Source organism: Kogia breviceps, chromosome 1, assembly GCF_026419965.1.
Source record: "Kogia breviceps isolate mKogBre1 chromosome 1, mKogBre1 haplotype 1, whole genome shotgun sequence".
NCBI lineage: Eukaryota > Metazoa > Chordata > Mammalia > Artiodactyla > Physeteridae > Kogia > Kogia breviceps.
In genome coordinates this window covers 135,434,210-135,449,076 of record NC_081310.1, presented here as the reverse complement: position 1 = coordinate 135,449,076, position 14,867 = coordinate 135,434,210, and the positions used below count along the sequence as shown (strand labels likewise).

The window sequence follows — 14,867 nt, the reverse complement described above, 5'->3', positions numbered from 1 at the left end:
AATGTGGAAGGTATAAAAAGTGCCATGGCTGATGGCCAGCTGGTACATAGTGTTGCATGCATGAGTGACGAATTACAAGACAATATTTGGTCCCAGAGGAGACCCTTTTAGGATTTTTTTAAGGCATCTGATGGTTATCATTAGGTCTCTCTAAGCTGAAAAGCATAACTTCATGTACATCAGCTCAAGTCTTTTTGTTATTGTTTTTATTGAACCTCCAAAGGTCTACTAAGGTGTATAATTTATACTTCCTTCTTTCTAGTACACCCACACAGCAGGAGAGTTTAGAAATGGTGCAGCTACAAGAATTCCCACATACAGTGCCATCCAAGCCAGTGAATTCCCTTAGGGACCCAGATCAGCAGGGCATTTATTCAGAAGAATTCCTGTATTGATCCAGCAGCTGCCATTATTCCACTGCAAGTATCGTTATATGGACATTTGCTCTGAGTATTTTGAGAAGAAACCACTTTGCTAGCCCCAGCAAGTATTATTGGTAGGAAACCTCACATGATATCACAACCCAAATATATCAGAGGCACCAGGGGAAAAAATGCAACTGTCTAATTAAGTGCTGTTTGTAGGACAGGGCACTTGGGCAGCATGAACCTCCCAGTCTGAATCAAATGCAATGCAGCTTGCTTGAAGAGCTGTTGAGCTAATTATTATGATGTCTATCCAGAAACCAAATAAATTAGGTTAGGCTTAAAAGTAATCAATATCAGAAATGTAACAATTTCCTTATTAGGGGGTGAGATGGAAAGATCTTTGACCAGATGCCAAACCCTGAAATTCCTGACCCTCTTTTTCCTGTGGTAAAGAGAAGATAAATATGTAGAGAAATCACTTTGACAGTTGTACCCTATGGGCTTCTGTTCTGAAAGCTTGGCTGTTGAACTCTCAGACATGACTATCTGGGCTGGATCAGAGTGAACCAGGGGAACTTATTTTGCAGAGGAGGGGTCCATATGTCACACAAATGATCCCCCCTTTATTCCAGGGATCTAATATTATTTTGGTCCTTGACAGCAACTCCGTGGAGGGACTGGCTCCTGGAAAAATGCATAAAAAGAAAAACAATTTGCCCTAATTTAGATTTTTTTTTCTCACTCAAATTAAGCTTTACCCTCAATGCTATGGCTGTGCCTTTGGTCTTAGCCATTCCAACACCTTCCATGAGCAGTCGTGTGAAAGAGGAAAACATGGAGCTTCTCCCTCCAAAATTTAGTGACTGTAGCCACTACCATTGCCAGGTAAAACTGTATACCCTTTCTATACACACCCCAGGCATTTAGTGGCATGCCCATCACACAAGTGTGCATTAAATGTGACCTGATCAATTAATATGCTTGTTAATTACCCACCAACACATGTAGAACATGCAATTGCCAAATGGCTAAAGAATAAAACAGATTGACCACTGAAGGTCATGATTGCAGAATCATTTGATTTTAAAATTAGAAGAAACCTTAGATAGGACTAGTTGAACTATCTCACTTTGGAGACAAGGAAACGAAGATGACCCAAAGGGGCCAAATAAGTTGTCCAAAGCTTGACATTTGAGTAGTGGCAAAGCTGGAATGGGAAACCAGACATCCTCACTTCTGTTCTGTACTGCACTTGGCACTGACTCTGAAACTCCACTTTTTTACACTGATTGTGACTAATTGTGTTAACATGTGTGCCTCCCTCCACTAGACCGTGTGCTCTTTAAGAAAATATCCCATATTCATCACCAGCTCCTAGCAGAGTCAGTGGCATATAATAGGATCACAATGAATGTTTGTTGAAAAACATGAATAAATGGGTGAATATGTGAGACCTGTCTTTTCTCATCATGTGCAAATAGATGCTGTCATTTTAGTGATCTCTACTAGCGCTTGGTCAGCCTAGTAATGGAGAAGGATAGAGAGGTTTGGAAGGTAGAAAAAGTAGAAGGAAAAGGCAAGAAGAGGGGGAAAAATACAATTCAGCAGGAATAGTAACTGGAACAAATCAGTACAAAAATAAAATTTCTAGTTTCGATATGGGAGCTTTTAGTCAAGACTCTGTTCTTCTGATCTCTCCCAATTTTTTTTTTTTTTTTTTTTTGCGGTACGTGGGCCTCTCACTGCTGTGGCCTCTCCCATTGCGGAGCACAGGCTCCGGACGTGCAGGCTCAGCGGCCATGGTCCACAGACCCAGCCGCTCCGCGGCATGTGGGATCTTCCCAGACTGGGACATGAACCCGTGTCCCCTGCATTGGCAGGCGGACTCTCAACCACTGCACCACCAGGGAAGCCCTCAAATGACTTTTTAAGCATAGGGTGCTTTAAGCAGTTCCCATCATTGCTGCTCCTCCTCAGACCCCAGAATGCAGGACTGACTGCAGCTTCCATTCTATTATAAGCCAACTTGCTCTTTTGTGTCTTCCCCTCCCTGTGGCATGTCTTCCCACCCATTTGGCGCCTGCTCCTAACCCATGCTGCTGCTAGTGTTCCTATCACAGAGGAAAGTGCTTGTAACTTAATGTGATCCTGTTTCTGGAATGTTTTCTATTTAGAAGACACACCAGGAGATACAAAGGAAGTCAATTTACATAGCGACATTTCAGACTCAGTGGCAAATAGGCAGAGGGGATGGATATAAATGCTCTGGGTCTGTTTCTCCTTCCAAATCAACCAAAGTCGATGAAAATAAAGGTTAAAAATCCAGTTATCAACCCCCCACTGTGAGTCTGAAATGCCTGCCTGTTTTAAGTGATTTGATACCAAGTGGTGCCTGTTTAAAAAAAAGGAATCAAAGGATTCAGGGTCCTAATTGTAGCACACTGATGGCTTGGTCCTGGAGAACTGCAGCAAGGATATTGGACCTCAGTGGGAACAACTACTGGCTGGAGTGCTGTATCAGTGGTGAGGTGTTGGTTTGGAGGAGAAGAGCCGGCCATGTTCTAGTTTACCAAGACATCTAGATGGAAGATAGGAAACATAGTCTTTTTAAGACAGTGGTGCTACACAGTTGCCAAACAACGTGGGTCACCCAGATGCCCCTACGGGGAAAGTTTTAAGCAGATAGGCAGTCATCTGTTTTGGATGGATTGGGTTGTCTTGGCTAAAGACAAATATGGAGATCAAATATTCCCTTGAACCATTTGGAACTTGACAGAATCCTCCGATCAGCACTTATCTAATTACTCTCCCCCTTCAGTTACTGTACTTCCCACTTCTTCCTTAAACATACCAAGCACACTCCTCATATTTGTGAGATGGAACACTTCCTGGGACACTCTTCTCTCATACGGTCTGTTGAGCAAGGGGCATCTGTCGCTTATCACCAGGAGTAGAAGTCCAAACACTTCTGCCCACTGTATCTTGCTATTGGAGTCACAAAAGAAAACACAACACAGTCAAGCACTGGATGGAAAAATGCTATCCTCACACAGAGAAGAGATAGAGCAAGGTCAGCTCTAATAGTGGGCATTGGTCCCCCACAGCCATCAGGTCCCACTCCTAGCAGCTGACACAGGCTCTTGGCCTGCATGCAACCCTCTTGTGCCACAGAACAAAAGACCCCATCCCCTTTTTAAAGGAGATGGATATAGCAGTGAGGTTAGCTATGTGCCATATGACACTTAAGCAAACGCGTACACCTTGACTGTGAAACAGAGAAAGATATTCACACACAGGGTGATAAGTCCAGCACAGGCTGTGAGAACTCCTTGGTAAGGAAGTGTTCTGGGCCCAAGGCCCACTCTTATGTGACCAAGAGGGCATTGAAAGGCTACCCATGTGAGGCTGCCTTTCCAGTACGGCTTACATGGTTTCTTCCCATTCACCCTCTCCCACCCCCTTTTTTCCCAGATCTTTGCTTCTGTTATCATAAAGGCCTTCCCTGATCAACCTTTATAATATTGTCACCTCCAGATCCAATCCTCTGGACTGCAGGGAGACAAAAGCCTTGGTTTTTGTGATAATTACTGCATCCACGGCACTTACAACAGTGAGGGACACAGAGTAGGTGTGGTGTTCAATAACAGCGTATTAAAGAGATTGGTATGATAGGTCTTACAAAGGAAAAGTCTTGTCTCATGATGCCTGGAAAACAGTGAAGGAAAACTTTTCAGAAAAAAGTTTCAGAAAACTTTCACAGACCAAGTCATTCACCTGCACTGCATCCAATTTTCACTTAGCAAGCCTCAGAGAAAGTGACATATCCAGGTAAGTAAGATAAAACCATTATCACTCAGCTCCCATCAGGGCTCCAAGCAACTTTAGAAAACCTGTCCTCTGATATACAGTACTAATTTGTGTCTTATGGAAAATCAAATAAATTATTTTTCACCTGCAGGGAGCAGGGTTATTTGACTCCAGATATTCACCATTTGGCTTCTCTTCCATACAACATAGCTTCTAGGCTTAAGGTACTAAGAGTGAGAGCATGCCTATAAATTATTCAGAGATAATTCAAAATAAGTGTGTATCTTTGACAGATTGTCAAGTTTCCTTATGTTTTTTCCTGATAACAAGGGCTATGTTTTTGATAAAATGTTGCCCGTTTCTCATCACACTTTGCTGTTGCTCTGTGTATGTCTTCTGTGTTGTTTTGTTTTGTTTGTCATTGTTTGTTTTTGTTCCGCCTACAGAGTCCAGTCTGGCTCTTATCTCAGCACGGGTTGGTTTACCTTCATTCTGGCCATGGATGCCTGTTATGGCATTCACGTCTACGGGATGATAAATGACACCTATTGCAAGTAAGATCACAGGAAATTATTTTTATGCATCTCCAATTCTGATATGTTGTCAAAATATCACAATTCATTTTAATATCATAAATCTGAGAAACAGATAAAGCAACAATTATTTCCCAGCATTCTTTGCTGACATGACATTTTATTGTCAGTGTATCAGGTTGTGACTTTTAGGGATGATAAAAAAGAAAAAATATTTACCACAGTCTAATGTCAAATGTCAGAAGGAACATTTTTCCCTTAGTCTGAGGCATATCAGGGACTTGTGGCTTGGAAATACAGAACAAGTTCAGTGGTTATTTAATTTGCAAAGCAGGTTTGTCATTTCTGCTGCTCTAATGGTTGATAGATGGCTATCTACTCAATGGTTGTATTTGATCTTGAAGGCCAAAATGTCCTGAAGCCTCAGAGAAGCTGATACCTTAATGAGAATTCCTGGAAATTATATTTCACTACTAAGTGAGTAATCTGCCAGATCCTTATATAAAATGGGTATGTTTATCCACAGTATATTCCTGCTGGTGGGATAGTTTCTAAGTAGATAATAAAACAAATGTTCCATGCTTCATATTTCCCTCCCAACAATTGGCACAGTATAATTCAGAGAGTGTTTTAATCATATTGTCAAAATGGTAACTAAGCCACAATCTTCATAATCAAATATTTCTACCCTAACTATAAGCATAATGGAGCACAGATGAAACAAATATCTTACTCTGAAAAATCACTAAGCTCTTCAAGCTCTGCAAGAGCGATCAGGTTATCCAAAGTTTGTTTCCATTATGCACCATTTCCTCCTTCAAAGGATAGCTATATTTTTGCATGTAATTGGTGTGATGTATAAATTTTATTTGATTTATGAAAGCACTAAGGATCTGGTATGTCTTCCTAAAAGCTTTTATGTATAATAGCTTTTAACTGAGTTCATGGACAAGAATCATGCATGGGTTTGCAAGTAAATGCATTTACTGGGCACTTAATGGAGTCTTGTAAATGAATACTTCATTCTTCATCTCAGTCTTTCTCGCCTTTTCTTTATTTCTTTTCTAGGACAGAAGGGTATAGAAAAGTTCCCTACCATTACTATGAACAAGGAAGAGACGAATGTGATGAATATTTTCTTCATGAACACGCCCCATATGGGGGGCATAGGTTTATCACAGAAAAGAAAGTATTTGCTAAATGGGCCAAGAAACACAGGATAATATTTACACACCCAAACTGGACAGTGTCTTGATGTTGGCTTTTCTGACCTTGCCACACCAATTGACATGATCATGATACTGCAACTGTGATGCTAATGATGCTGATGCTGGTGATGATAAAGACAACAACAATGATGATCAAGTTTCTGTGCATTCTCAGATATGGACGGTGATTCTGCCAGTTATTTGAACTTGGGATTTTGTGGAGGGTAGTTGTGCTCATTATGTTCTTTCTGAAGGTTCAACATTTCATACTGCACTTTATAATCTAACTGGAATTGAAGTAAAGGCCAGTAACATGACAAGCATGCCCTAAGAAATGGGAAGATTATCCTTCAAAATAGTTGCCCAGGATTCTTGGACAGTGAGTAACTTCCAAAAGCCCTGGGATTTGGTCTCATGAGGCAAGGTTATTGACTCTGCTGTCTGTTGAACCTGAGCAGCTCCACCATCTTGAAGAATGGTTGATTGTCAAACACTGACCCAGGAAATGCTTTCTGGGTACAAGGGTCTTGCCACAGTAACTAGTTGGCCTGGGGGCAGGAAAGGAATCTCTTCCTGACTTACCATCTTCCTACAGTACCTCCTACAGCTAAAGCCTCAGGCCATTTCCTAATTCACAAGGAAGATATGGACATCCTACCCACCAGGATTACTTGACTATCTCAAACGCTTCATTCAAAATGGGCTAACTAGCAAATCTTTTTGAATTTCTACTCTCATCACTCCATTCTTACTACCCCCCAAAATGTAGCTAAACATATTACTAGAATGGTCTGTATTAATGTTTAGTTATTTTCGGTTGAGTGCTAAATATTTCAGAAAGCTATTTAACAAGTAAGATACCAACACTGTAGTAACATAGACTGTGAAAACATTCTTAAAACATAACCAAAAGGGTTTACTAACTCTGCTTCAACATCCAACAACACAAAATTTTATGCTTTTTAAAATCATGAAACAGGGAAAGCAAAGCATATTTTTACATCAATTTGTATCCTACCATACTCCATAATATATATTTGTATATTCAAATTTCTATTTTATAGGCCCAAGATGTGTCTCTCCACACATTTCATTATGATTGCCAAGTGCCAACTGTTAGACATGGAGAGGAAATGATTCCTTGTATTTAATCTGACCAGAGCTTTTGCCTTCTTGGGGTTTATTTTCCCCAAACTCTATCAGTTGCTATACCCTAATAACAACAATAATAATGACCATGATGTCCAAAGTGCTTTGTCATGTAGAGTCCTTTCACATATGCTGTCCCATGTGATGCCCTTGACCACCCCATCAGGCTATTGCCTATGCATTCTGACATATTAGCAGATGATCTCTAATTTGTTAATTGCTACAATATATTCCAGATTGCTCCCCTTGCTAATATTTGTATAGAATAGAGTTTATGTAGACTAGTAACCAATTGATTTCAGTGCCAAATACAATGTATTATATCAGGATTACACAAAAAGTATCCCAAGGATGGCCCTGGCCATAAACTAGGAATCCTGTGAACAAAAGTACTTTTGATTTTTTTTTTTCGTGGCTCTATTTAGGTGGGGAAAAGACGAGGTAGCAGAGATAACAGGAAGAAATAAAAGCAAAGAAATACAGTTTCTCGTCCCCATCTTAAGATTACTTTGTTCTCCATATATTCATTGCTCATTAAGCATTAAAGGGTTGATTTGCTGAGAGAGTAGCTGAGAGACCAAAAACATCCTTACCAATGATTCAAAAGACAAAAGCTGGGCTTAACTTACAGCCTGTTTTGGAGGCTGGAAGTGATGATGCATTTCACCTTGGGAGCCCTTTCCAGGTCTCTACCAGTGCTAAGTCCCATGATAGGCTACCTTTAAAGTGGTCCATCTTGGGCAAAAGCCTCTTTCCTGCTCTTTTCTGCCATTTTAATACCTCAATATTCACATCCACAAAAATGACCAAGTGCCACTTCCATTGTTGGAACTATTATCATTGTTATTCTTTTGTTGCTTCCTTATGTGATTTTCAGTTCTACATATGCTAGTTTTTGTGAGCTAATGATGGATATAAATGCCCACTCAAAGAAAAATAAACAGATGAAAATGTCGAAATTGTAATACAGACTGTTTTTCCTCCCTGTTGTGATACAGAAGTTCCACTTTTGAATAAAAAGGAAGCTTGGTTATCAGAGTGTTTCAGGGAATGACATAATGTAATTTATTTAGTTTCCTGGTAAATGGAGGACCAACCCTATTTGTTTTAGCCCTTACTAATGAGAAACTTTGGAAAACATCCTTGCTCTCCTACTTCACTGTCACACTCTCTGATGGAGACTTTTGCAGAGCCCTGCATCCCTCACTCTATGACAGTAGGTGTGTGTAGAATAGGCAGTGTTTCCTTTGGAGTGGTAAGGGGGGCCTACCCTTCCCTCCCTTCCCTTTTTTTTCCTTAACTAAGCCCCAACTCTACACTTTTTATTGTTGTCTCTAATCTCTTTTTTTCTAAATTTGGGAAACAAAAACCAGATTATTCTTAACATGGAGACCTAATTGAATGACTCCCAATGTCGTCATCATTTTGACAGAATCACATGACTTATTTTTCTCTGCAGTCTTAATGTTCTCTGCTTCCATTTCCTGTTCTTCTTTACCCTCAGCTTCCTAATGTGGAAATATAAAGTGGAAATTTAAAGTCTAATTTCTCCCATGTTGAGAAGTTTTCCATCTAAGATTTACTGAGATAGAGAAGAGAATGGTAAAGGAGCAATTCAAGGAGAGAACTTTGTAGTGAAAATTTCTGGTCCATTTTCTAACAACTGAAAGAGATTTCATCCAACACCTAAACATTGGAAAATTTAACTCATTCATCACTGATATGTATACATCCCAGAAGTTAAGTAATATCTGTGAAAAATAAAAATATTTCAATAGCATCCAAGGCTCTAGGCAAATGGACTATGGAAAATGACCACAATTTTCTGAAATCAACATAAAAATATGCAAGCTAAAGTTAATAAACATTATTTTTAATTCTGCAGAATCCTTGATAAAAAGCAAGAAAATTTTAAAGGGGTTTTAAAATGAATGTTTGAATCCTTTCTAAGTTAGCCTAGTGATAAGTACTAATTATTTATATTGTTATTTTGGTAATGTGAATTAGAAACCTTTTAGAATATATGATTTTACATTGTTATCAAACCTATCAAAGAAAAAACAATTTGGGAGGACGTTTGTATGTATGCACATAGAGTCCGTGTGTGTGTGTGTGTGTGTGTGTGTGTGTGTATAAAGATATACATGCAATCCTATAGTTCTCACTGATGTGTATAAATCACAGAAAATCTGTTTTAGACTTTATCTGAAATTTGTGGGGTTACATTTTGAATCCTGAATAAAAAAGAAAATCCAGATTAAATGTACTGATTGCTAAGAGTACATAAAATCATATTCAATGGCTGGCCAAAAGAATAAAGCTAGAGAAGCTGCTAAATCTAGAACTGAGGACACAATTAGATGCCACAGTTGTCACAAATCAGACCTGGAAGTATAGCAATCTGTATCGTAGCCTCTGCTGATTGCAACTCAGCTAAAGTCACATCGAAAAACAGCACGTCAAGCTCCATTCCCACTGATGTGAATGAACATTGGTCCCCACATTCAAATAAGCCTGTCTTTACCGTAAGCAAACTCAGATTTGCATGATTTTTATTATATGGCTAGAGAACTGTGACCACTGTGGAAAAGAGAAAATTATATAAGGAGATTGCTCTTTGAGGATATGGAATGAATCAGCGGATGTGGGAGCAAAAGTCTGAATTGGGGACTTTGCTGTCCTTTCCAGAAGTATAAAGCCACTAAGAAGAGAATCACTCATTACTTCCTCAGGAAAAAAACAACACTAAAGTACTTCACCTGGTGCTGTTAATTGGATGTTAATTATAAGCTCAGTTTAATTTCAATAAGCAAGAAAATATAATCAGATGGCTCACCTTTTTTTTAAACAACATACCCATCTAGTGTTTAATGTGGCATGTCAAATGCAAAGAACAAACTCTGTTGTCCAGTGTCAGTTGTTTGCATGTCTTAGCACAATAAATGATTTATAATCCCAGGGCCAAGAGGGAAAAATGCTTTTCCCTTAACTGTAGTTTTAAGAGGCAAGACCTTATCATTTTGATAGTTTACATAGATCCCAGTGACTGAAGGAGCCAGTGCTAGCCTTTGTAAATTGTCTTGACTTGTGAAACTGCAAGGGGCTTTAGTGACCAAACAATCCAACTCCTGCATCTTGGAGTTCAGGAAACTGACCGGTAGAGGTGAAGTGACTTGCTGGTGGCTATAAAACAGACTAATGGAAGTACTGAGACTTAAATTCTTATCTCATGTCTCCTTTTTTAATACTTTTTCCACTATGTTGTTCGTTTTAGCACAGAATAGTAGCTGGAAAATGCATAAGTGACTCATTGGAAGAGTCTATTCCTGGAAACCAAGAGCTCCAATTAATGTTGATTCTACTCACGATCTGAGAAATTTCTATACTAAAGTATAGAAATATTTGCATAATTGAAGTAATATCTCAGTAATTGTTGATATGCTCTATCATCTACATTTGTTGCTTATACTGGGCCATGTTCAATTATCATAAGATTCTAGGATTAGTTTAAAGTATGTAAAAGTCAGTTTCTTCTTTTGTTATTGAGGATGATGAAGCCACTGATAGTCTTAAGAGCTGTTGAGTATGGAGGTTGCCTGGTGTAACTGGCAGGTCCTGTTGTTAAATTATCCCCAGAGCCTAACTGTCCTCATCCTGGAACCAATTCAGCTGCCTGGGTTAGTGAAATAATTCATCTGCACTGGTAGGTGAAATGTTACCTTTGGTATCATGCTCATGTTTGTACTACACAGGATTTTGAGCCCACATACTCTCTGGAAGGTAAATCAAATGCCCCACAAGACTCAATCACCATGAAGATTGAAAGGGCTTTTTCTTTACAGCCCATTCATGTGATACTGTTAGAAGAGGAGAATTTTGAAATATATGCACTAGGTTCTGAAATGGCTCCTGTGGCTCAGAGATAGCATATTGTCCTGTTCTTTGTTTTCGCTGAATCTTATAGAAACCACTAGATTAAAATTCCATGTAAATTGCTAAGGCATCAAATCAGAACTGTCCTTGGGCATTGTAACATTGCAGAAAACGTCATTTTTTTTAGTTCTCTACTTTTTTTTTTTTTCTTTTCAGAATAGGCACAATTTGTTTATGGAGTAAAAAGCTCTTCTTTCTCCACAGATATGTCTCCTTTTGTTCCTGCCTTGGAGACTTCAGAAAAATAGAAGTTCACTTTTGTAAAAGTGAAGAACATCTTGATAAATAAAATAACCAATTGCTAAATTCATATATTTGCCTACATAGTGAGCAGTTTCTTCTAAGAGACTCCAAAGGGACCAAAAGCAGGGTATTTCATGGTTCCTTGTTACCTAACCTACAAAACACTCATTTCCCTGTGTTTAACTTTGTTGTCATTGTTACTGAGTAAAACCCATTTCTATTACATACACTATATTTTGTGCTTCACTCATTTTTCCAAATTCACACAATTTTTGCTGTAGTCTTTCATTCACTTTAAAAACCTGTAATATTCATCTATTTATAGAAGAAACTATAAATCCACAGTTGTGAATTTGGTGAGGTTTTATTTTTCCCTGGCATCATATTGCTTTATTTATAGGCATCATGCCTTAGTATAAAGCTTACTAAGTGGCAATGGACTACTGGTATATTTCAGTTTGGTTTACTTTTACAACAAGATAAATGAGGAGAGGTGAACAAAGCTAGAGAGTATATGTCATTGACGGGGGGAAAAAAAAAGTTGGGTGGCAGTGGGGTGGGGAGAGAGATTCAATATATTCAATATCCAAGGCAGAAAGATGTCTAGGATACTACTGCAGACAATGGCAAGAGAAAATGTTGGTCAGCCTCCAGAATTTGCTTTGTCTACATTAACTATCTGATGCTGAAGTAGATTTCCTATCTTGCTGTGTCAGACCTATTAGCAAAGTTGGGTTAGTACACAAGCTGCTTAAAAGAGAGAAGTCTTCGTTCTTTTCTCCCTCCCTCTTTCATTACTTCCTTCCTTTCCTCCTTTTACTCCTCCCATTCTCCCTTATTTTCTTCTAGAAAACTCAGCACGCTTGCAGTTGAACATCATACATGGATAGTTTCTTATTTTACAAATTAGCTTACAGTTCTCTACCAAACTCTGTAAGAGACCCCTATTTGGATACGATCTTAAAATGAGAGTGTTTCTGGTAATAAAGTAATAATAACCTATGCTTATATGTCAGGTTTATTAAAGGGCTGTTATACCTCATTCAGTCACCTCAAATACTCTATGAGGTATATAATGTTACTATTACCATTTCACATATGAGAAAACTGAATCTCAAAGAATTTAAGTAACTTGTTCAAGCTTGGCCAGCTAGGGATAGAATGAGGTTTTGAACCCAGGCAATTTGACCTAGAATCAATACCTGGTTGCAATAGGCTAATAGATGTAACCACCCCCCACCCCCAAATTTCAGTGGCTTAACAAAATAAGGTTTGTTTCTGTCTAAAACATGAGTCCCCTATAGATGCTCCTCTCTAACCAGCTTGTCTCCAAGGATGACTCAGAGACACAGGCTCCTTCCATCATGTGGCTTTGCCCTCCACAGCATCCTTAGAGACCTCCCTATGTAGCCTGCTAATAGGGAAAGCATGGGGAACTTGTTTTTCAGGCAATTCCAGAAGTGGTGTATGTAATTCCACCCACATTCTACTGGCCAGGCTCAGTCATGTGACCTGGCAATGTTGTCTGTGTGCCCAAGAGGAAAACAAACAGGGCTTGATGAACATTTAGCGGTCTCTGCCATAATATTCTTAGTCAGGATGATATATAGCCTTAAAAAAAATCACTCAGTTTTGTGCAGCTATATGGATGACTTATTTATGTTCATAATCCTTATCAAGAACACAAGAAAAAAACCTGCTTTACATGGATGTCAGTATCCACACCTCAACAAAATAAACTAGGGAGCAAAATGCTGTTTTAGATCTTATTATGCCAAGAGAGGATATGATTTCCTTTACCTGAGAATGTGAGATGAGAAACTAGTAAGTAAGAAACACTTCTAAGCACTTACCAACAGTAGAAGAAACATGACTTTGAATGTCTTAATGATCTGTGGTTAAAGTAATATAGACTGATCCTTGCCTCTGATCATCCCATCTTCTTTGGGTACCTATTTCCTTTGCAAAGATTAGCCTCCCTTTTCAATTTTCCTTTGGTCTTCAGGTCTCTGCAGTGCTGCAATGATATTTTAAAGTGAAAAAAAAATGAAACTACTAGTTCTCATATTTTAAAATGACAAATATCTTTCTCATACCCTCCTCCCTTTCTCTGTTCACACTGGCATATGAACTTGTTCAAGGAAAAAGGTCCAAATAGGCCATAAGTGTTGTCCATCACCAAAACAGCCCAGGGTATATTCTCACGGAGAGAAGCCCCTCATACTCTCTCCCGACATTTCTCTTCCCTTCCCAATACTTTCTATTCTTTGATATTATTTTCTGTAAGATAGCTAGAAATCCTTTACTCCTAACAGCAATTGTATTTCACATCCTAGAGTTCTTTGTCATTTAATAGGAAACTGCTGTCTTGGGAAAAAAAATGCTTTGCATGTTAGCACATAAATTTTCTTAGTCTGTCTATTGAGACAGATTAGTTGAGACTCTAAAAACAAAATAATTAGAGAAGAGAACCTGCCAGTGTTTACCTTCTTCCAGGTCAACATGAAATTCCTTTTAAGGACAAGAAACTATAGCTCCTGGTTGGTAAATGACAAAGGTTTCAATTTCTAACAGTTGTAACTGGCGATAAGAATATCTTAAGTTGCTTTGCAAGGATAAAATGAGCTTCTCACTATCCCTCATCCCATGGCTAAAATTCTTGAATAATACAAGTATACAGTGTATACCAGTAACATCTTACACCATGCACTGTTAAGAGTTCTTGAATCTAACATTGGTAAAACTTTTCAAATATACTGTTTCCTATGCTTATGAAATCACTCAAAAATCTATATAATCTTCCAAAATTATTTTCCTCCAAATGCCTGAACTTCCCCAGAAGTAAAACACCTACAATGAAATTAACTTAGAATGGTCTTCCATCTTCAGTGGCAGTTTTACTTCAAATTAAAATGGCTTGTCCAACATATCTTTTGGTGATGCTGGTTATAATGTGTTTCATCTCTAGTAAAAAAGGGCATACTCTACAATCTTTGATGGATAAAAGGGCATTAGTGTTGGATGAGGACATTACTACCATGCAAATGCATCTGTGGATCATGTAGAGCTGTGGGTGGTTGTTCAATATGAAACAATAGAAGAAGCAAAAAAAAAAAAAGAAAGCATTCAATAGCCCAACATATGGGCTCAATGAAACCAACTGAAATTTGACAAGAACAAATGTAAAGACAGGCACTTTGGTTCAAGAAAGACAGGAGCATGACTTAACTGCACTACTTGTGAAAAATATTTGGAGGTTTTAGAGCAATTTAATATGAGACGTAGCAATTTAAAAGATCACTATGACCTAAGATGCTAGGAGAGTCTAAGAACAAGTAGGGAGGTTCAGGATTAATCAGACCACTTCTGGGAGTATTTTTATAACTTGCTTTTACTCGATTTCTGATTGGACAAGTAGTACATTTTCACCATCAAAAACATTGAGAAGACAAAAAGGTATGACACATTATCAAACTGCTTGGTATTTATCTGGTACTTTTCTATAGATAATAGTTAAATTACATAAATATAAAATATGCTATTTTATAGCCTGTTTTGCTCCTTAATAAGAAATCACAAGCATTTTCCTAATGTCACTAAATTATCCTACAACATTTTCTGTTGCT

At 38.4% G+C, this 14,867-nt stretch overlaps 1 protein-coding gene across 6 annotated transcripts in view; it reads left to right on the top strand.

The window, feature by feature from the left end:
• ST6GALNAC3 (ST6 N-acetylgalactosaminide alpha-2,6-sialyltransferase 3) overlaps nucleotides 1-14,867 on the top strand; it is a 701,711-nt gene that overhangs the window by 565,646 nt on the left and 121,198 nt on the right. For 2 of the 6 annotated variants that reach the window (XR_010834988.1, XM_067005630.1), the window contains 3 exons: nucleotides 4,622-4,729; nucleotides 5,113-5,185; nucleotides 5,777-8,025. The exons of 1 other annotated variant lie outside the window; for it this stretch is intronic. Coding sequence is in view for 4 of the 5 variants with exons in the window: in XM_067005630.1 (XP_066861731.1) it covers nucleotides 4,622-4,729; nucleotides 5,113-5,152 (148 nt within the window). In the remaining variant the exon portion in view is untranslated. Of the gene's footprint in view, nucleotides 1-4,621; nucleotides 4,730-5,112; nucleotides 5,186-5,776; nucleotides 9,303-14,867 lie in introns of those variants that run through there. 3 more of the 6 variants (XM_059062800.2, XM_067005616.1, XM_067005623.1) reach the window with 2 other exon arrangements.